Raw genomic sequence first — 25,221 nt, 5'->3', positions numbered from 1 at the left:
AACACACAGAGACCCACAGACTCACCACACAGAGACCCACAGACTCACCACACAGAGCCCCACAGACTCACCACACAGATACCCACAGACTCACCACAGAGAGACCCACAGACTCACCACAGAGAGACCCACAGACTCACCACAGAGAGACCGACAGACTCACCACACAGAGCCCCACAGACTCACCACACAGAGACCCACAGACTCACCACAGAGAGACCCACAGACTCACCACACAGCGACCCACAGACTCACCACACAGAGACCCACAGACTCACCACACAGAGACCCACAAACTCACCACACAGAGACCCACAGACTCACCACACAGAGACCCACAGACTCACCACACAGACACCCACAGACTCACCACACAGAGAACCACAGACTCACCACAAAGAGACCCACCGACTCACCACAGAGAGACCCACAGACTCACCACAGAGAGACGCCACAGACTCACCACACAGAGACCCACAGACTCACCACAAAGAGACCCACAGACTCCCCACGCAGAGACCCACAGACTCACCACAGAGAGACCCACAGACTCACCACAGAGAGACCCACAGACTCACCACACAGAGACCCACAGACTCACCACACAGAGACCCACAGACTCACCACAAAGAGCCCAACATACTCACCACACAGAGACCCACAGACTCACCACACAGAGACCCACAGACTCACCACACAGAGACCCACAGACTCACCACACAGAGACCCATAGACTCACCACACAGAGACCCACAGACTCACCACATGGAGACCCACAGACTCACCTCACAGAGACCCACAGACTCACCACAGAGAGACCCACAGACTCACCTCACAGAGACCCACAGATTCACCACACAGAGACCCATAGATTCACCACACAGAGACCCACAGACTCACCACACAGAGACCCACAGACTGACCACACAGAGACCAATAGACTCACCACAGAGAGGCCCACAGACTCACCACAGAAAGACCCACAGACTCACCACACAGAGACCCACAGACTCACCACACAGAGACCCACAGACTCACCACACAGAAACCCACAGACTCACCACACAGAGCCCCACAGACTCACCACACAGAGACCCACAGACTCACCACACAGAGACCCACAGACTCAACACACAGAGACCCACAGACTCACCACACAGAGACCCACAGACTCACCACACACAGCCCCACAGACTCACCACACAGATACCCACAGACTCACCACAGAGAGACCCACAGACTCACCACAGAGAGGCCCACAGACTCACCACAGAGAGACCCACAGACTCACCACACAGAGCCCCACAGACTCACCACACAGAGACCCACAGACTCACCACAGAGAGACCCACAGACTCACCACACAGAGACCCACAGACTCACCACACAGAGACCCACAGACTCACCACACAGAGCCCCACAGACTCACCACAGAGAGACCCACAGACTCACCACACAGAGACCCACAGACTCACCACACAGAGACCCATAGACTCACCACACAGAGACCCACAGACTCACCACACAGAGTCTCACAGACTCACCTCACAGAGACCCACAGACTCACCACAGAGAGACCCACAGACTCACCACACAGAGACCCACAGACTCACCTCACAGAGACCCACAGACTCACCACAAAGAGCCCAACATACTCACCACACAGAGACCCACAGACTCACCACACAGAGACCCACAGACTCACCACACAGAGACCCACAGACTCACCACACAGAGACCCATAGACTCACCACACAGAGACCCACAGACTCACCACATGGAGACCCACAGACTCACCTCACAGAGACCCACAGACTCACCACAGAGAGACCCACAGACTCACCTCACAGAGACCCACAGACTCACCACACAGAGACCCACAGACTCACCACACAGAGACCCACAGACTCACCACACAGAGACCCACAGACTCACCACACAGAGACCGATAGACTCACCACACAGAGACCCACAGACTCACTACACAGAGACCCATAGACTCACTACACAGAGAACCATAGACTCACCACAAAGAGCCCAACATACTCACCACACAGAGACCCATAGACTCACCACACAGAGACCCACAAACTCACCACACAGAGACTCACAGACTCACCTCACAGAGACCCACAGACTCACCACAGAGAGTCCCACAGACTCACCACACAGAGACCCACAGACTCACCTCACAGAGGCCCACAGACTCACCACAGAGAGACCAACATACTCACCACACAGAGACCCACAGACTCACCACACAGAGACCCACAGACTCTCCACACAGAGAACCACAGACTCACCACACAGAGAACCATAGACTCACCACACAGAGACCCACAGACTCACCACACAGAGACCCACAGACTCACCTCACAGAGACCCACAGACTCACCACACAGAGACCCACAGACTCACCACACAGAGACCCACAGACTCACCACACAGAGACCCACAGACTCACCACACAGAGACCGATAGACTCACCACAGAGAGACCCACAGACTCACCACAGAGAGACCCACAGACTCACCACACAGAGACAAACAGACTCACCACACAGAGACCCACAGACTCACCACACAGAGACCCACAGACTCACCACACAGAGACCCACAGACTCACTACACAGAGACCCATAGACTCACTACACAGAGAACCATAGACTCACCACACAGAGACCCACAGACTCACCACACAGAGACCCACAGACTCACCTCACAGAGACCCACCGACTCACCACACAGAGACCCACAGACTCACCACACAGAGACCCACAGACTCACCACACAGAGACCCACAGACTCATCACACAGAGACCGATAGACTCACCACAGAGAGTCCCCACAGACTCACCACAGAGAGACCCACAGACTCACCACACAGAGACCCACAGACTCACCACACAGAGACCCACAGACTCACCACACAGAGACCCACAGACTCACCACACAGAGACCCACAGACTCACTACACAGAGACCCATAGACTCACTACACAGAGAACCATAGACTCACCACACAGAGACCCATAGACTCACCACACAGAGACCCACAGACTCACCATACAGAGACCCATAGACTCACCACACAGAGACCCATAAACTCACCACACAGTGACCCACAGACTCACCACACAGAGACCCACAGACTCGCCACACAGAGACCCACAGACTCACCACTCAGATACCCACAGACTCACCACACAGAGACCCACAGACTCACCACACAGAGACCCACAGACTGACCACACAGAGACCTATAGACTCACGACACAGAGACCCATAGACTCACCACACAGAGACCCACAGACTCAACACACAGAGACCCACAGACTGACCACACAGAGACCAATAGACTCACCACAGAGAGACCCACAGACTCACCACAGAAAGACCCACAGACTCACCACACAGAGCCCCACAGACTCACCACACAGAGACCCACAGACTCACCACACAGAGACCCACAGACTCAAAACACAGAGACCCACAGACTCACCACACAGAGACCCACAGACTCACCACACAGAGCCCCACAGACTCACCACACAGATACCCACAGACTCACCACAGAGAGACCCACAGACTCACCACAGAGAGACCCACAGACTCACCACAGAGAGACCCACAGACTCACCACACAGAGCCCCACAGACTCACCACACAGAGACCCACAGACTCACCACAGAGAGACCCACAGACTCACCACACAGCGACCCACAGACTCACCACACAGAGACCCACAGACTCACCACACAGAGACCCACAAACTCACCACACAGAGACCCACAGACTCACCACACAGAGACCCACAGACTCACCACACAGACACCCACAGACTCACCACACAGAGAACCACAGACTCACCACAAAGAGACCCACCGACTCACCACAGAGAGACCCACAGACTCACCACAGAGAGACGCCACAGACTCACCACACAGAGACCCACAGACTCACCACAAAGAGACCCACAGACTCCCCACGCAGAGACCCACAGACTCACCACAGAGAGACCCACAGACTCACCACAGAGAGACCCACAGACTCACCACACAGAGACCCACAGACTCACCACACAGAGACCCACAGACTCACCACAAAGAGCCCAACATACTCACCACACAAAGACCCACAGACTCACCACACAGAGACCCACAGACTCACCACACAGAGACCCACAGACTCACCACACAGAGACCCATAGACTCACCACACAGAGACCCACAGACTCACCACATGGAGACCCACAGACTCACCTCACAGAGACCCACAGACTCACCACAGAGAGACCCACAGACTCACCTCACAGAGACCCACAGATTCACCACACAGAGACCCATAGATTCACCACACAGAGACCCACAGACTCACCACACAGAGACCCACAGACTGACCACACAGAGACCAATAGACTCACCACAGAGAGGCCCACAGACTCACCACAGAAAGACCCACAGACTCACCACACAGAGACCCACAGACTCACCACACAGAGACCCACAGACTCACCACACAGAAACCCACAGACTCACCACACAGAGCCCCACAGACTCACCACACAGAGACCCACAGACTCACCACACAGAGACCCACAGACTCAACACACAGAGACCCACAGACTCACCACACAGAGACCCACAGACTCACCACACAGAGCCCCACAGACTCACCACACAGATACCCACAGACTCACCACAGAGAGACCCACAGACTCACCACAGAGAGGCCCACAGACTCACCACAGAGAGACCCACAGACTCACCACACAGAGCCCCACAGACTCACCACACAGAGACCCACAGACTCACCACAGAGAGACCCACAGACTCACCACACAGAGACCCACAGACTCACCACACAGAGACCCACAGACTCACCACACAGAGCCCCACAGACTCACCACAGAGAGACCCACAGACTCACCACACAGAGACCCACAAACTCACCACACAGAGACCCACAGACTCACCACACAGAGACCCACAGACTCACCACACAGACACCCACAGACTCACCACACAGAGAACCACAGACTCACCACAAAGAGACCCACCGACTCACCACAGAGAGACCCACAGACTCACCACAGAGAGACGCCACAGACTCACCACGCAGAGACCCACAGACTCACCACAGAGAGACCCACAGACTCACCACAGAGAGACCCACAGACTCACCACACAGAGACCCACAGACTCACCACACAGAGACCCACAGACTCACCACACAGAGACCCATAGACTCACCACAGAGAGATCCCACAGACTCAACACACAGAGACCCATAGACTCACCACAGAGAGACCCACAGACTCACCACACAGAGACCCACAGACTCACCACACAGAGACCCACACACTCACTACACAGAGACCCACAGACTCACCACACAGAGACCCACAGACTCACCACACAGAGACCCACAGACTCACCACACAGAGACCCACAGATTCACCACACAGAGACCCACAGACTCACTACACAGAGACCCATAGACTCACTACACAGAGAACCATAGACTCACCACACAGAGACCCATAGACTCACCACACAGAGACCCACAGACTCACCATACAGAGACCCATAGACTCACCACACAGAGACCCATAAACTCACCACACAGTGACCCACAGACTCACCACACAGAGACCCACAGACTCGCCACACAGAGACCCACAGACTCACCACTCAGATACCCACAGACTCACCACACAGAGACCCACAGACTCACCACACAGAGACCCACAGACTGACCACACAGAGACCTATAGACTCACGACACAGAGACCCATAGACTCACCACACAGAGACCCACAGACTCAACACACAGAGACCCACAGACTGACCACACAGAGACCAATAGACTCACCACAGAGAGACCCACAGACTCACCACAGAAAGACCCACAGACTCACCACACAGAGACCCACAGACTCACCACACAGAGCCCCACAGACTCACCACACAGAAACCCACAGACTCACCACACAGAGCCCCACAGACTCACCACACAGAGACCCACAGACTCACCACACAGAGACCCACAGACTCAAAACACAGAGACCCACAGACTCACCACACAGAGACCCACAGACTCACCACACAGAGCCCCACAGACTCACCACACAGATACCCACAGACTCACCACAGAGAGACCCACAGACTCACCACAGAGAGACCCACAGACTCACCACAGAGAGACCCACAGACTCACCACACAGAGCCCCACAGACTCACCACACAGAGACCCACAGACTCACCACAGAGAGACCCACAGACTCACCACACAGCGACCCACAGACTCACCACACAGAGACCCACAGACTCACCACACAGAGACCCACAAACTCACCACACAGAGACCCACAGACTCACCACACAGAGACCCACAGACTCACCACACAGACACCCACAGACTCACCACACAGAGAACCACAGACTCACCACAAAGAGACCCACCGACTCACCACAGAGAGACCCACAGACTCACCACAGAGAGACGCCACAGACTCACCACACAGAGACCCACAGACTCACCACAAAGAGACCCACAGACTCCCCACGCAGAGACCCACAGACTCACCACAGAGAGACCCACAGACTCACCACAGAGAGACCCACAGACTCACCACACAGAGACCCACAGACTCACCAAACACAGACACAGACTGACCACACAGAGACCCACAGACTCACCACACAGAGACCCACAGACTCACCACACAGAGATGCATAGACTCACCACACAGACACCCACAGACTCACCACACACAGACCCACAGACTGACCACACAGAGACCCATAGACTCACCACACAGAGACCCACAGACTCACCACACAGAGACCCACAGACTCACCACACAGAGACCCACAGACTCACCACACAGAGACCCAAAGACTCACCACACAGAGACCCACAGACTCACCACACAGTGACCCACAGACTCACCACACAGAGACCCACAGGCTCACCACACAGAGACCCATAGACTCATCACACAGAGACCCACAGAATCAACACACAGAGACCCACAGACTCACCACACAGAGACCCACAGACTCACCACACAGATACCCACAGACTCACCCCACAGAGACCCACAGACTGACCACACAGAGACCCATATACTCACCACACAGAGACAACAGACTCACCACACAGAGACCCACAGACTCAACATACAAAGACCCACAGACTCACCACACAGAGACCCACATACTCACCACACAGAGACCCACATACTCACCACACAGAGACCCACAAACTCACCACACAGAGACCCATAGACTCACCACACAGAGACCCACAGACTCACCACACAGAGACCCACAGACTCACCACACAGAGACCCACAGACTCACCACAGAGAGTCCCACAGACTCACCACACAGAGACCCACAGACTCACCACACAGAGACCCACAGACGCACCACACAGAGACCCACAGAGGCACCACACAGAGACCCACAGACTCACCACACAGAGACCCACAGACTCACCTCACAGAGACCCACAGACTCACCACAGAGAGACCCACAGACTCAACACACAGAGACCCACAGACTCACCACATAGAGACCTACAGACTCACCACACAGAGACCCACAGACTCACCACGCAGAGACCCACAGACTCACTCACACAGAGACCCACAGACTCACCACACAGAGACCCACAGACTCACCACACAGAGACCCACAGACTCACCACACAGAGACCCACAGACTCACCACACAGAGACCCACAGACTCACCAAACACAGACACAGACTGACCACACAGAGACCCACAGACTCACCACACAGAGACCCACAGACTCACCACACAGAGATGCATAGACTCACCACACAGACACCCACAGACTCACCACACACAGACCCACAGACTGACCACACAGAGACCCATAGACTCACCACACAGAGACCCACAGACTCACCACACAGAGACCCACAGACTCACCACACAGAGACCCACAGACTCACCACACAGAGACCCAAAGACTCACCACACAGAGACCCACAGACTCACCACACAGTGACCCACAGACTCACCACACAGAGACCCACAGGCTCACCACACAGAGACCCATAGACTCATCACACAGAGACCCACAGAATCAACACACAGAGACCCACAGACTCACCACACAGAGACCCACAGACTCACCACACAGATACCCACAGACTCACCCCACAGAGACCCACAGACTGACCACACAGAGACCCATATACTCACCACACAGAGACAACAGACTCACCACACAGAGACCCACAGACTCAACATACAAAGACCCACAGACTCACCACACAGAGACCCACATACTCACCACACAGAGACCCACATACTCACCACACAGAGACCCACAAACTCACCACACAGAGACCCATAGACTCACCACACAGAGACCCACAGACTCACCACACAGAGACCCACAGACTCACCACACAGAGACCCACAGACTCACCACAGAGAGTCCCACAGACTCACCACACAGAGACCCACAGACTCACCACACAGAGACCCACAGACGCACCACACAGAGACCCACAGAGGCACCACACAGAGACCCACAGACTCACCACACAGAGACCCACAGACTCACCTCACAGAGACCCACAGACTCACCACAGAGAGACCCACAGACTCAACACACAGAGACCCACAGACTCACCACATAGAGACCTACAGACTCACCACACAGAGACCCACAGACTCACCACGCAGAGACCCACAGACTCACTCACACAGAGACCCACAGACTCACCACACAGAGACCCACAGACTCACCACACAGAGACCCACAGACTCACCACACAGAGACCCACAGACTCACCACACAGAGACCCATAGACTCACCACACAGAGCCCCACAGACTCACCGCATAGAGACCCACAGACTCACCACAGAGAGACCCACAGACTCACCACACAGAGACCCACAGACTCACCACACAGAGACCCACAGACTCGCCACACAGAGACCCACAGACTCACCACACAGAGACCCACAGACTCACAACACAGAGACCCACAGACTCACCACACATAGACCCATAGACTCACCACACAGACACTCACAGACTCACCACAGAGAGACCCACAGACTCACCACACAGAGACCCACAGACTCACCACACAGAGACCCACAGACTCGCCACACAGAGACCCACAGACTCACCACACATAGACCCATAGACTCACCACACAGACACTCACAGACTCACTACACAGAGACCCACAGACTCACCACACAGAGACCCACAGACTCACCAAACAGAGACCCACAGACTCACCACACAGAGACCCACAGACTCACCACAAAGAGACCCACAGACTCACCACAGAGAGACCCACAGACTCACCACACAGAGACCCACAGACTCACCACACAGACACCCACAGACTCACAACACAGAGACCATAGACTCACTACACAGAGAACCATAGACTCACCACGCAGAGACCCATAGACTCACCACACAGAGACCCACAGACTCACCACACAGAGACCCATAGACTCACCACACAGAGACCCATAGACTCACCACACAGAGACCCACAGACTCACCACGCAGAGACCCACAGACTCACCACACAGAGACCCATAGACTCACTACACAGAGAACCATAGACTCACGACACAGAGACCCACAGACTCACCACACAGCGACCCACAGACTCACCACACAGAGACCCACAGACTCACCACACAAAGACCCACAGACTCACCACACAGAGACCCACAGACTCACCACAAAGACCCACAGACTCACCACACAGAGACCCACAGACTCACCACACAGAGACCCACAGACTCACCACACAGAGACCTACAGACTCACCACAAAGAGACCCACAGACTCACAACACAGAGACCCACAGACTCACCACACAGAGACCCACAGACTCACCACACAGAGACACACAGACTCAAAACACAGAGACCCACAGACTCACAACACAGAGACCCACAGACTCACCACACAGAGACCCATAGACTCACCACAGAGAGACCCACAGACTCACCACACAGAGACCCACAGACTCACCACACAGAGACTCACAGACTCACCACACAGAGACCCACAGACTCACCACACAGAGACCCACAGACTCACCACACAGAGACCCACAGACTCACCACACAGAGACCCACAGACTCACCACAAAGAGACCCACAGACTCACCACAGAGAGTCCCACAGACTCACCACACAGAGACCCACAGACTCACCACACAGACACCCACAGACTCACCAAACACAGACACAGACTGTCCACACAGAGACCTACAGACTCACCACACCGAGACCCACAGACTCACCACACAGAGATCCATAGACTCACCACACAGAGACCCACAGACTCACCACACAGACATGCATAGACTCACCACACAGACACCCACAGACTCACCACACACAGACCCACAGACTGACCACACAGAGACCCACAGACTCACCACACAGAGACCCACAGACTCACCACACAGAGACCCACAGACTCACCACACAGAGACCCACAGACTCACCACACAGAGACCCACAGACTCACCACACAGAGACCCACAGAATCAACACACAGAGACCCACAGACTCACCACACAGAGACCCACAGACTCACCACACAGATACCCACAGACTCACCCCACAGAGACCCACAGACTGACCACACAGAGACCCATATACTCACCACACAGAGACCCACAGACTCACCACACAGAGACCCACAGACTCAACATACAAAGACCCACAGACTCACCACACAGAGACCCACAGACTCACCTCACAGAGACCCACAGACTCACCACAGAGAGACCCACAGACTCAACACACAGAGACCCACAGACTCACCACATAGAGACCTACAGACTCACCACACAGAGACCCACAGACTCACCACGCAGAGACCCACAGACTCACTCACACAGAGACCCACAGACTCACCACACAGAGACCCACAGACTCACCACACAGAGACCCACAGACTCACCACACAGAGACCCACAGACTCACCACACAGAGACCCACAGACTCACCAAACACAGACACAGACTGACCACACAGAGACCCACAGACTCACCACACAGAGACCCACAGACTCACCACACAGAGATGCATAGACTCACCACACAGACACCCACAGACTCACCACACACAGACCCACAGACTGACCACACAGAGACCCATAGACTCACCACACAGAGACCCACAGACTCACCACACAGAGACCCACAGACTCACCACACAGAGACCCACAGACTCACCACACAGAGACCCAAAGACTCACCACACAGAGACCCACAGACTCACCACACAGTGACCCACAGACTCACCACACAGAGACCCACAGGCTCACCACACAGAGACCCATAGACTCATCACACAGAGACCCACAGAATCAACACACAGAGACCCACAGACTCACCACACAGAGACCCACAGACTCACCACACAGATACCCACAGACTCACCCCACAGAGACCCACAGACTGACCACACAGAGACCCATATACTCACCACACAGAGACAACAGACTCACCACACAGAGACCCACAGACTCAACATACAAAGACCCACAGACTCACCACACAGAGACCCACATACTCACCACACAGAGACCCACATACTCACCACACAGAGACCCACAAACTCACCACACAGAGACCCATAGACTCACCACACAGAGACCCACAGACTCACCACACAGAGACCCACAGACTCACCACACAGAGACCCACAGACTCACCACAGAGAGTCCCACAGACTCACCACACAGAGACCCACAGACTCACCACACAGAGACCCACAGACGCACCACACAGAGACCCACAGAGGCACCACACAGAGACCCACAGACTCACCACACAGAGACCCACAGACTCACCTCACAGAGACCCACAGACTCACCACAGAGAGACCCACAGACTCAACACACAGAGACCCACAGACTCACCACATAGAGACCTACAGACTCACCACACAGAGACCCACAGACTCACCACGCAGAGACCCACAGACTCACTCACACAGAGACCCACAGACTCACCACACAGAGACCCACAGACTCACCACACAGAGACCCACAGACTCACCACACAGAGACCCACAGACTCACCACACAGAGACCCATAGACTCACCACACAGAGCCCCACAGACTCACCGCATAGAGACCCACAGACTCACCACAGAGAGACCCACAGACTCACCACACAGAGACCCACAGACTCACCACACAGAGACCCACAGACTCGCCACACAGAGACCCACAGACTCACCACACAGAGACCCACAGACTCACAACACAGAGACCCACAGACTCACCACACATAGACCCATAGACTCACCACACAGACACTCACAGACTCACCACAGAGAGACCCACAGACTCACCACACAGAGACCCACAGACTCACCACACAGAGACCCACAGACTCGCCACACAGAGACCCACAGACTCACCACACATAGACCCATAGACTCACCACACAGACACTCACAGACTCACTACACAGAGACCCACAGACTCACCACACAGAGACCCACAGACTCACCAAACAGAGACCCACAGACTCACCACACAGAGACCCACAGACTCACCACAAAGAGACCCACAGACTCACCACAGAGAGACCCACAGACTCACCACACAGAGACCCACAGACTCACCACACAGACACCCACAGACTCACAACACAGAGACCATAGACTCACTACACAGAGAACCATAGACTCACCACGCAGAGACCCATAGACTCACCACACAGAGACCCACAGACTCACCACACAGAGACCCATAGACTCACCACACAGAGACCCATAGACTCACCACACAGAGACCCACAGACTCACCACGCAGAGACCCACAGACTCACCACACAGAGACCCATAGACTCACTACACAGAGAACCATAGACTCACGACACAGAGACCCACAGACTCACCACACAGCGACCCACAGACTCACCACACAGAGACCCACAGACTCACCACACAAAGACCCACAGACTCACCACACAGAGACCCACAGACTCACCACAAAGACCCACAGACTCACCACACAGAGACCCACAGACTCACCACACAGAGACCCACAGACTCACCACACAGAGACCTACAGACTCACCACAAAGAGACCCACAGACTCACAACACAGAGACCCACAGACTCACCACACAGAGACCCACAGACTCACCACACAGAGACACACAGACTCAAAACACAGAGACCCACAGACTCACAACACAGAGACCCACAGACTCACCACACAGAGACCCATAGACTCACCACAGAGAGACCCACAGACTCACCACACAGAGACCCACAGACTCACCACACAGAGACTCACAGACTCACCACACAGAGACCCACAGACTCACCACACAGAGACCCACAGACTCACCACACAGAGACCCACAGACTCACCACACAGAGACCCACAGACTCACCACAAAGAGACCCACAGACTCACCACAGAGAGTCCCACAGACTCACCACACAGAGACCCACAGACTCACCACACAGACACCCACAGACTCACCAAACACAGACACAGACTGTCCACACAGAGACCTACAGACTCACCACACCGAGACCCACAGACTCACCACACAGAGATCCATAGACTCACCACACAGAGACCCACAGACTCACCACACAGACATGCATAGACTCACCACACAGACACCCACAGACTCACCACACACAGACCCACAGACTGACCACACAGAGACCCACAGACTCACCACACAGAGACCCACAGACTCACCACACAGAGACCCACAGACTCACCACACAGAGACCCACAGACTCACCACACAGAGACCCACAGACTCACCACACAGAGACCCACAGGCTCACCACACAGAGACCCATAGACTCATCACACAGAGACCCACAGAATCAACACACAGAGACCCACAGACTCACCACACAGAGACCCACAGACTCACCACACAGATACCCACAGACTCACCCCACAGAGACCCACAGACTGACCACACAGAGACCCATATACTCACCACACAGAGACCCACAGACTCACCACACAGAGACCCACAGACTCAACATACAAAGACCCACAGACTCACCACACAGAGACCCACAGACTCACCACACAGAGACCCACAGACTCACCACACAGAGACCCACAGACTCACCACAGAGACCCACAGACTCACCACACAGAGACCCACAGACTCACCACACATAGACCCACAGACTCACCACACAGAGACCCACAGACTCAACACACAGAGACCCACAGACTCACCACACAGAGCCCCTGTGAAAAAAGAGCATCGTAGCTCATGAGATTTCTCATGCAGTGTAAATATTCTGATTCACGCGGCGCTGTGGTAGTACCGCGTAGTGGCCACAGGGGGGCGCTGGGGTAGTACCGCGTGCAGGCCACAGGGGGGCGCTGGGGTAGCACCGCATGGTGGCCACAGGGGGGCGCTGGGGTAGTACCGCGTGGTGACCACAGGGGGGCGCTGGGGTAGTACCGCATGGTGGCCACAGGGGGGCGCTGGGGTAGTACCGCGTGGTGGCCACAGGGGGGCGCTGGGGTAGTACCGCATGGTGGCCACAGGGGGGCGCTGGGGTAGTACCGCGTGGTGGCCACAGGGGGGCGCTGAGGTAGTACCGCATGGTGGCCACAGGGGGGCGCTGGGGTAGTACCGCGTGGTGACCACAGGGGGGGCGCTGGGGTAGTACCGCGTGGTGGCCACAGGGGGGCGCTGTGGTAGTACCGCGTAGTGGCCACAAGGGGGCGCTGGGGTAGTGTCGCTGCTGCGGGGTCCACGTTCTGCTCTGCTCCCCACCCCTCTTCTTCCTCCCCCCCTACTGCCGAGGCCTCTATAGCCTCGTGCCACGGCAGATCTCTCGCTGTCCTTGTCCCACCCGATGACGATTATTTTAATTATTTTATTTCTTCATAACTTTACCTAAAAAAACAAAAAGTATTTCCTGTAGTCACGAAAGCTCCAAATCATTTTTTTTTTACCTACTCCGGTTTTAAGCCAAAAGAAGCCAAATTTTCAGCAGCAGCGGCACTGAGCGGCGTCTTCACGGCTCCCTCGCAGCCAACCGCGCTTGGGACTAACGCCAGGACGCCGCAGCACCAGCGACTCACAACTAGGGGGGGATGCGCGGGTGACGTCTGGCAGCGGCAACTGCTGTCGTACTGTGCTGGCCTGTACTGCACCTGTCCACCAGAGGGCAGACTTAACCACGAATTGAATTCTTGTGGTACTAAATCTTGACCTGTGGTACTGCACTTTGTCCACCAGAGGGCAGACGTAACCACGAATTGAATGCTTGTGGTACTGCACTTTGTCCACCAGAGGGCAGACGTAACCACGAATTGAATGCTTGTGGTACTGCACTTTGTCCACCAGATGGCAGACTTAACCACGAATTGAATGCCTGTGGTACTGCACTTTGTCCACCAGAGGGCAGACTTAACCACGAATTGAATGCTTGTGGTACTGCACTTTGTCCACCAGAGGGCAGACTTAACCACGAATTGAATGCTTGTGGTACTGCACTTTGTCCACCAGAGGGCAGACTTAACCACGAATTGAATGCTCGTGGTACTGCACTTTGTCCACCAGATGGCAGACTTAACCACGAATTGAATGCTTGTGGTACTGCACTTTGTCCACCAGATGGCAGACTTAACCACGAATTGAATGCTTGTGGTACTGCACTTTGTCCACCAGATGGCAGACTTAACCACGAATTGAATGCTTGTGGTACTGCACTTTGTCCATCAGATGGCAGACTTAACCACGAATTGAATGCTTGTGGTACTGCACTTTGTCCACCAGATGGCAGACTTAACCACGAATTGAATGCTCGTGGTACTGCACTTTTTCTTCTTTGGTTCTTTCGGTAAAGTCACCACTTAGAATGGGAATAAAATAATAAATTTATACAATAAAATAATACACTGAAATTCTCACGACGTTTCGCCACAAACACAAGCGGCCTTCATCAGGTGAAGGCTGTCTGGAGGACAGCGCTGGAGCAGAAAAAGCCACGCTCAGATCGCGACCTTTAAGCTGTGTGAGAAGAAACAGAGTGCCTTGACAAAGGAATTAGCATATAATTTAGCATTGAAACGGCTGAGTGATTAGCTTGTGACTGGTCATAGAAATGGCTATGTTAAAGTTAGAGCATACACATTCACAGAGGCACCTAGTACCAATCAAACAGGAGAATTTAGCACTTGTCCACCAGAGGGCAGACGTAACCACAAATTGAATGCTCGTGGTACTAAATCTTGACCTGTGGTACTGCACCTGTCCACCAGAGGGCACACGTTACACGTCAAGCGCCGGTAATAAAAAGGAAACTCTGCGGCCGATTTGCTCTGCAATTCTTTATTTCTTAAAGGATTTTCACGTAACAAACTACTGCGTTGACATGCCAAGCATGTCCCATACGTTTACCCCGTTGAATATTTGGTGAATATCGCTGCTGAAATTGCTTGGGAATGCAGTGCGTTTGACTGCGCCCTTCATATCGGCAACAATCAAATCCTTCATCGACTTCAATGCAAAATGCCGCCCCGGTTGCCCAAGTCACACAAGCAAGTGGCGTTTGCCTTTCGACTCTACTCGACAATTAGCGCCATAAACAATTCAACTCACCTCGCAGAGACACGTTTAAAGGCATATGGGTTAGGGTTAGGGTTACGGGTTTGGGTTATGTGTTAGCGTTATGGTTAGGGTGCGGGTTAGGCTTTATGGTTAGGGGTTTAGGTTAAGGGTTAAGGTTAGGGGTTAGGGTTTCGGTTTAGGGGTTAGAGTTTAGGTTTAGGGGTTAGAGTTTAGGTTTAGGGGTTAGGGTTTAGGTTTAGGGGTTAAGGTTAAGGTTTAGGGGTTAGGGTTTAGGTTTAGGGCTGAGGGTTGGGGTAGTTAGGGTTAAGGCACCTATGCAGTTTTTAGCCAAAATTATCCAAATTTTCATAGCTACATTTACCAATAAAAAGTGAATTCCTCCCATTTGTTTAGCATTACTATGCTCTATATTACATTAAAAGTGTGACATCTCACCATGAACATTTCATGTAAAAAAAAAGCAAATCGGATTACTAACTTATGCCGTTTTTGGTCAATATTGGGCAAATTTCTACAGCTTTATTTTTCAACAAAAGTGCAATCCTCTGGTGTGTTCCGCCTGAGTATTTATTTCGTTAAAAAGTTGGAAATTTTACCATGAAATTTTAAAGTAAAAAAAATAAAACCTCTGCAGTTCATGGCCAAAATGAGCCAAGTTTCCATAGCTTTATTTTTCAATAAAAAGTGCATTCATACATTGTGTTTGCTGTAGTAGGCTACATATTACACACATTTACAATTTCACAATAAAATTTTCAACCCAGAGAAAAAAAATCGGCACACCTTTTTTGGCCAAAAAGCAAATTGGTATACTAGCCTATGCCGTTTTTGGACAAAATTGTGTTAGGGTTTGGGTTAATGTTAGGGGTTAGTGTTAGGGATTATGGTTAGGAGTTAGGGTAGGATTAGGGGAGGATTAGGGTCAATGTTAGGGTTAGTGTTAGGGGTTATGGTTAGGGGTTATGGGTTAAGGGTTAGGGGTTAGAGTGTTGTTGTGGAGAATGTATCTACTAGATGTGCTCTGCCTTGTAACCGATTACAAATCTGTACTAAAAATGAATTTCAAATGTAGTCTCTTAAAATTACCTCCTTGCTATGAAGCAGATCAGCAGACACAACATCTTTCATTTATCGATCTCTCCACGAAACAAAGGAATGTTTTACACAAACTATAACTAGCACAGCCTTCTGGGAGTGCATCATTGATTCAGTGCAAGCCAATGTGGACCCTTATTGGTGCACAGCATCTCAACAGCAGCCGGGCTTGCTTCAACCGTTACGGACATCCAGACGTTAATCAGCAAGGACCATTTCTTGTCCTAGTTAGAAAAAAATCTACGTCAACACGTAATACAAAATTATAATTCGTGTTGTCGAGAATGTATCTCCTCTACGTGTAACTTTTGAGTGGTATGCCTTGTAACTGATGAATGATCCGAGTGTGCTGCCTATTTCAAAGACAATGAGTTGATCCGGAGAGAGATGCTTCCTGAAAACACAAAAATACCCTTTGACCTGTATCACAAGAACAATGAGTCTCACCTGTGTTATCTGTACAGGTTACTTCCAAAACATACACTTTGTCCTAACATCACTTATTCAATGTTTGTCCCTTATAGACAAAATGTTACATGTACGCACACAATCGGACAAGTATTCATTCTAAATTATTGAGTCATTTTAACTAAATTTTATAACTGCACTGAAATATACTGTATCAGGTTACATCGTATTAACATTACGATATTTAAAAAAAATACACACCGTCTGCTTAACAGTGTATGTACAAGATACTATTGTGTCAATCAAAACGATTAGGCCATTGTATGCACGCGTTTGGGTCAAAATGTATCAAATTCTAAACATTACCTACAAACTCCACAACTGAGATGCCACATCAAACATCGCCCCCTACTGACAGGCTCTTGTCCACATGCAGGCCGGTGCAGGGCCACCACCTTGTGCCACACAGGGGCAGCTGCTACTTGGGGATGCTCTTCGAGTGTTTGAGACGAGATATGATACAAAACTCCGAATTGCCAGAGGCGATTAAGCAAGCACCATATAAATGGAATTAATAGACTCTAGTGAATGCTTGGGAGCTTATTGGCCTTCGCTCCTGGTTAGAGATCTACCCAACCCACAGGTCCACAAAGACTGGCCACTGTTACGCTGCAGGTTGCACCTAGGAATTGAGTGTTCAACTTCACATTCTTGTCATTAAAGGCCTGTGACAAAGGTGCATCTATTGGAGCGACATCGTCTCCGGCTTACACATCTACCGGGTCTCCATTTGATTTTGTATTGTCTCGGAGGAAGTCCACCCACACCTCCACTTCCACAAACTGCTGGGAGTTGCCTCGCTCTGCCTCACAGTCAGAATTCTCCTCCTGCTTCACGTTGCCTCCATCGATGTGAAGGTCCGACTTTGGAGTTGAATCTTCATCTTCACATTTGACCTTCACTTCTTCGCTCTTCACCATCACTTCTTCACATTTCACCTTCACTTCTTCGCTCTTCACCATCACTTCTTCACATTTCACCTTCACTTCTTCGCTCTTCACCATCACTTCTTCACATTTCACCTTCACTTCTTCGCTCTTCACCAACACTTCTTCATATTTCACCTTCACCTCTTCATGTTTCACCTCGATACCTTTAAAAGTGTCCAAGCTGGGATTTTCTTCCAGTTCTTGTTTCATGAGGGATGGGCTCATTGTGGCACTTTGACTTTCACAAGCTGATTTCAGACTCCACTCCTTGTGGATCTTCTGATGCTTTTGAGATCTCTGGTGTACATGAAGATTTGATGAATGTGCAAATGCCTTCCCACACACACTGCACTTGAAGGGTTTTTCTCCCGTGTGTGTTCTCTGTTGTTCTACAAGAGTACATGCCTGTGCAAACGCCTTCCCACACACACTGCACTTGAAGGGTTTCTCTCCCGTGTGTGTTCTCTTGTGTGCTACAAGAGCAGATGAATCTGTAAACGCCTTCCCACACACACTGCACTTGAAGGGTTTCTCTCCCGTGTGTGTTCTCTGGTGTGTTACAAGAGCAGATGACTGCGCAAACCCCTTCCCACAAACACTGCACTTGAAGGGTTTTTCTCCCGTGTGTGTTCTCTGGTGTCTTTTAAGAGTAGATGAATGTGCAAACGCCTTCCCACACACACTACACTTGAAGGGTTTCTCTCCCGTGTGTGTTCTCTGGTGTTTTTTAAGAGTACATGACTGTGCAAACGCCTTCCCACACACACTACACTTGAAGGGTTTCTCTCCCGTGTGTGTTCTCTGGTGTGCTACAAGACTTGATGACTGTATAAACGCCTTCCCACACACACTGCACTTGAAGGGTTCATCTCCTGTGCGAGTTATCTGGTGCCGTGTCAAATCTCCAGTACGATCCGGGTTGTTTTCACGCCGGACGCATTTCTGCCTTTTTGCACCGAGCCGCGCCGAGTGCCTTTGCTCCATGAGACAAATTCTGCAGAGGAAGCGACAGCTGCAGAGAGAAAAAAAAATATCCACACCATCTACACGTCAGTATCGATGCACAGAGGAATGCATACACACAGTCACACGTGACTTACATGTCTATACTTATTCATATATTCATGTTGTAGTGAAAAAGCGTCCCAAATTCATCACACGGGCTGTTATGGCACACAATGAGTGGGCAAATGTCACAATCGTGCCTGGAAGCCCTCGTATCTTCAAAATGAATGTTAACCCAAAACTCCGAGCACACAATTTCGGCTTTCTGGCTTCAAAAGGAACATTTATGAAAGCTAAATTCAGCTGACATAGCAAAGGGTGTTGAAAATAATACTATTTGTGTTATGCAGAAATGCATAAATTAATGTTCAATCGCAACTTAGAGGTGTGAAGCCAGGCACAGATGTCCTTGAATGCTGGGATGAACAGTTCCGACTTCAGCTGCACGTTTGCTGTGATAACTTCCTGACTCCATTCTTACAAAGAGTTCCGGAGAAAAACTAAACTACTGTTTTGCGATAACCGCCATACTCTAATAGAGTTAATAGACTTTACTGCAAATACAAACTTGACACTGTCACACACTCAGAGGTGGAGCCAGGATTTTCAGGTAGGGGGGGCAACCCCTCCAGCAATGAAAAATGAGAGGAGTTGTTAGTAAGTAGAGAGTTGTTAGTAAGGAGTTGTTAGTAAGTAAAGAGTTGTTAGTAAGTAAGGAGTTGTTAGTAAGTAAGGAGTTGTTAGTAAGTAGGGAGTTGTTAGTACGTAAAGAGTTGTTAGTAGGGAGTTGTTAGTAAGTAGGGAGTTGTTCGTAAGGAGTTGTTACTAAGGACTTGTCCCTTATATTCTTAGCTCTTTCGGTAAAGTCACGTTGAAGGGAAACAATAAAATAATAAAATATATACAAAACAATAAAAATTCTCACGACGTTTCGACCATAACACAAACGGTTGTGTTATGGTCGAAACGTCGTGAGAATTTTTATTGTTTTATATATATTAGTATTTTATTGTTTCCCTTCAACGTGACTTTACCGAAAGCACTAAGAATATGAATTACTGCAGTCACGAAAGCTTTAAATCAAAATTTGACTTGTCCCTTGCTTTTTAATCAATGCGTGTGAAAGGTATCACGCTCGCTGAAGGTGTTTGCCATCAGGGAAGTCGTGTACTGTATACGCAACTGCGCACAATTCTGTGAGTCGCTTGTAACTGCTTTGCCGTTAATTATTGCCAATTATGGACTCGGACTGTTGTCCTCTCATAGAGTCCCTGGCACGTAATAATATGCCACACGGTGGCAGTGGGGGTCGCAAAATGCTGATTTATCTATATATATATGAAAGGGAAATGTGTGGATATGTGTGTCTGTTCGAAATGTTTAGCATACTTCCCAACATGCTACACACTTGACACTTGGCATGTCGGTAGGTTCCATATTGTACACAACGTAAAAAGAATAAAAATAGACTTTTAAATTCTGGGGGGGGGGAGGGGGAGGAGGGTGGGGGAATGACCATGACGTTTGTGGAGTCAACCCGCAACACACCTGAGTTAAGCGCTCTGTAATGTTTACCCCTACCATATGGCTCTTCGTGCGCTGTACTTCTAGGAGGTGTTAACAGCGTGCCGGGAGATTCTAGGTGGCGCTTCGCTCCTGGCTGATGAAGCCATTGGCTTCTCGGAGTTTCAATACATATCCGTGCGAAGAACGGGTACAACGGCTATCTTAAATATAAAGCAGAACATTACACCTGTTTGTGTGACGCAGCAAAACCTCTCCAACGCTGTGCTCTGGCGTCATGAAATTTTCACAGCTCATGCTGTCTGGAATTTCTAAGTGAACGCGACTATTTTCAGCTCGCCACGTCATTCCCTTCCCGAGTGGCCAAAATCGACCTTGCGTAGAAGTGGATTAAGGTTAAATTTCCATTAGTGAAAACATCCGATTAGGGTTACTTGATTTGTTTCGGCTTTTTTCCTTCGTGCGAGCATCAACATTTCCGGGTTTTTCAGTTGAAATATAAGGGAATATGAAATGTATCCAAGACAAGAATCCAAGTCCCGGGCGAAGCCGGGTAGTGAAGCTAGTTACTAATAAACCCCAAGGATCCGATCGAAATTAGGGATTTCGATCGGATCGTTGGGGAGGAACGTGCCACCCCACCCCCACTGGCTCCACCACTGTCACACACTGGCATGGTTCACAGGTGGTGGTGTGTCCAGACCCATGCCTGGCCACCTTCACCTGCTCAGTATTAATGCTTCCTCACTCCACCAAGTAATTCATTGAGGATCAATCAACACAGCCGAGGCTGCCTGTCTCTCTCACTCTCCCCGTGGTCGCATGGATTTCCTTCCCGATCCCCGGGTTTCCTCTCCACATGTAGAGAGTGAACACGGCCACGCGCCCAAAGTGAACACCGCCATGCATCCAGAGTGAACACCGCCACACATCTAGAGTGAACACCGCCACGCGTCTAGAGTGAACACCGCCACGCGTCTAGATTGAACACCGCCACGCGTCTAGAGTGAACACCACCACGCGTCTAGAGTGAACACCGCCACGCATCTAGAGTGAACACCACCACGCTGTTGACAAGTCCCACCTTGTTGTTGTTGTTGTGGGCAGGTCGCTTCTGAAAACAAGAGCGGTACAGCAGCTCAACGTGGGCGTGGCCTGGTAAAAAAAATAAAAATAAGACTGTGAATATTTAAAACAAAACAAAGTTACAGAGTAGCGAGGCAGGTGAAGAGAAATTAAAACTTAAGCAAGATACTCTTTGGTTCTTTCGGTAAAGTCACGTAGAAAAAATAAAGAAGTGAAATAATAATTTCAGTTTCATTTATTTGGTATAGCCCTGTGAGCCATTCGGCTCTTGAATCGGGTGCAACCGCAACAAACAAAAACATGAACAAGAAAAACATCTTAAAGTGACTGTGACTGTGCAAACAGAAAATCCAGGGGAAAACAGCAAAATATTCCACAATAAGCACCGTACACCATCGCTGTGTGCAAATAGCATGCGACGTTTTGATTGCAACACAAGCAATCATCATCAGGTACAAGTGAAAAAGAGAGAACCTAGTAAAACTTAGCCGACTCTCTGTGTTGTATTGCATTACGTTTCTAACGTAACAGTCAACAACACCCCAGCTGGTTGATAACGTTCTTCCAAAGATTGCTCAATTTGAGAGAGAGACAAAACACAGACACGGAGACACATAGACAGAGGGAGATAACACAGAGACACACAGAGAGAGACACACACATAGGCACACAGAGATACAACGCCTCTGTGATGAGGCCTTAAATAGAGAGCGGGGGTAGAGAAATTAGCAAGTCAATGCAAGGCCGTAGCCATGGAGTCAACATTGGGGGGGACCAAATCTTCCAGGGGGTCTGGGAACCCCCCCAGAAAAAAAATGTAAATTTGAAAACTTATTTCCCGCCATTTCCTGCGTAAAATATTAACAAATTTCACTAACACATGGGATGGATTTTGTATTATTTGATACAATCATGTCTAATATTGTATTGTATTACATTGCTCTGTTTTAACTTTTTTAACTTTTCTTGTTTCATAGTATGTAATGGCAGAGATTAGGGATTCATAAAGTACAACGCAATCATATAAACAGAAATCTATGCATTGTTATATGAAGACAAGTCCAGATTTTGTTGCCAAGGTTTAGCAAATCGTTGTATTTATTAACAAAGCATCGCAATTAATATTTAGAAAACATTTTTATAGCAATATTATATATTGTATATTGCTATAGCAATATATTGGGGAGGGGGGGGGGCATTTTGAGCATATATGATTATTGGGGGGGATGTCCCCTCCAATATATATTATAATTATTATAATATATTATAATTATAATTAATTATAATTATAATATATTATAATTACGGCCTTGTGTCAATGAGAGATTGGAGCTTTGGTGACTGCAGTAAATAATAATAAAACGATCACACACACAGAGAGAGAGAAAGCACACTTAATAAAACTGAGTACAATTAGGAAATGTAATGCAACACAGAGAGTCGGTCAACACACAAGTAACGCATAGCCTGGTTGATTACTTTCTTACGAAGATTGCTCAACTAAGCAAGAGAATTGAAGCAAACGCGATCAGGCGAGGGCAGGAGGCAAGACCCCACGTGGCTAGGCCCCGCGCTGTAAAGTTCCAACCTGGACATCGCTTCCATGCTGGCTGCTACTCAAACAACCACCACCACAACCACCACCACCACAACCACCACCACCACAACCACCACCACAACAACCACCACAACCACCACCACAACAACAACCACCACAACCACCACCACAACAACAACCACCACAACAACCACAACCACCACAACCACCACAACAACCACCACAACAACCACAACCACCACAACCGCGATGAGAATTTCTCACCTCGGATTTCAGTTTACGCGCGGAGCGGCACATTGCTGTTATCTCGTGACGTCACGCGGCAGGAGGCGGTGACATGACGTCACTTGCGGGGAACAAGACACCCCCCTCCCACAATGAGCGGTTCTGTAACTTAAATAATTTATGTTAATGAGCCTGGCCCATAAGTGGAGGGATGAGGCGTGGGTGCCGATCTCGTCGCAATAAACTCGCGACGGCTTTCACGAATACATTATGTTAATGAGCCGCCCATCACCGTGAGTAGCTTTGCCCAAATAAGGATTGTACTTGAACAGATAACGAAAGCGACCCAGGCATGAGTGACGTCACGCACAAGGGCGCGGTGGACGGGGTGGGGTGAACACCTTGGTGACATTAGGTCACTAGCGAGGTACACCTCCCCCTGGCGTTTCACGCCGATGAGGTAATGCTGAGTGGTGACGTCACAGAGCGTGGTTTGAGTTTAAGTTGATTTAGATTCATTTTCCATTGCTCCCTCCCTTGAACAGAGACCCCTTGGGTGTGTGAGCTCAGCAACAACGTGGACATTATTGTGTACACACACACAAACAGTGTGTACACTGTGTGTGTGTGTGTACTGTGTGTGTGTATACAATGTGTGTGTGTACACAATGTGTGTGTGTACACTGTGTGTGTGTACACTGTGT

The 25,221-nt window shown here is 50.6% G+C and overlaps 1 protein-coding gene across 1 annotated transcript; it reads right to left on the bottom strand.

The window, feature by feature from the left end:
* Nucleotides 1-16,264: 16,264 nt before the first annotated feature.
* Nucleotides 16,265-24,657, bottom strand: LOC142908284 (uncharacterized). Its single transcript, XM_076058764.1, has 3 exons — nt 24,557-24,657; nt 22,733-22,803; nt 16,265-20,131 (listed from the first exon to the last, which is right to left on the bottom strand). Exons 1-3 carry the CDS (start codon nt 24,587-24,589, stop codon nt 18,898-18,900), a joined length of 1,338 nt encoding a protein of 445 aa, XP_075914879.1. The 5' UTR covers nt 24,590-24,657; the 3' UTR covers nt 16,265-18,897.
* Between the last annotated feature and the right edge of the window lie 564 nt (nt 24,658-25,221).

Source organism: Petromyzon marinus (assembly GCF_048934315.1).
Source record: "Petromyzon marinus isolate PM22_M1 ecotype Great Lakes invasive population chromosome 78 unlocalized genomic scaffold, UKy_Petmar_22M1.pri1.0 chr78_unloc.1, whole genome shotgun sequence".
NCBI lineage: Eukaryota > Metazoa > Chordata > Hyperoartia > Petromyzontiformes > Petromyzontidae > Petromyzon > Petromyzon marinus.
Note: the sequence above shows the minus strand (reverse complement) of the source record. Positions and strands in the feature narration are given on the sequence as shown.

What these genes read in the sequence shown, in the direction of transcription:
- LOC142908284 (XM_076058764.1), bottom strand. Translation starts at nt 24,589, where the DNA reads ATGTGCCGCTCCGCGCGTAAACTGAAATCCGAG. An exon ending in CGCGTAAACTGAAATCCGAG is followed by an intron (nt 22,804 to 24,556) that starts GTGAGAAATTCT and finishes TTTTTTTACCAG; the next exon opens with GCCACGCCCACGTTGAGCTG. An exon ending in CCCACAACAACAACAACAAG is followed by an intron (nt 20,132 to 22,732) that starts GTGGGACTTGTC and finishes TTCTCTCTGCAG; the next exon opens with CTGTCGCTTCCTCTGCAGAA.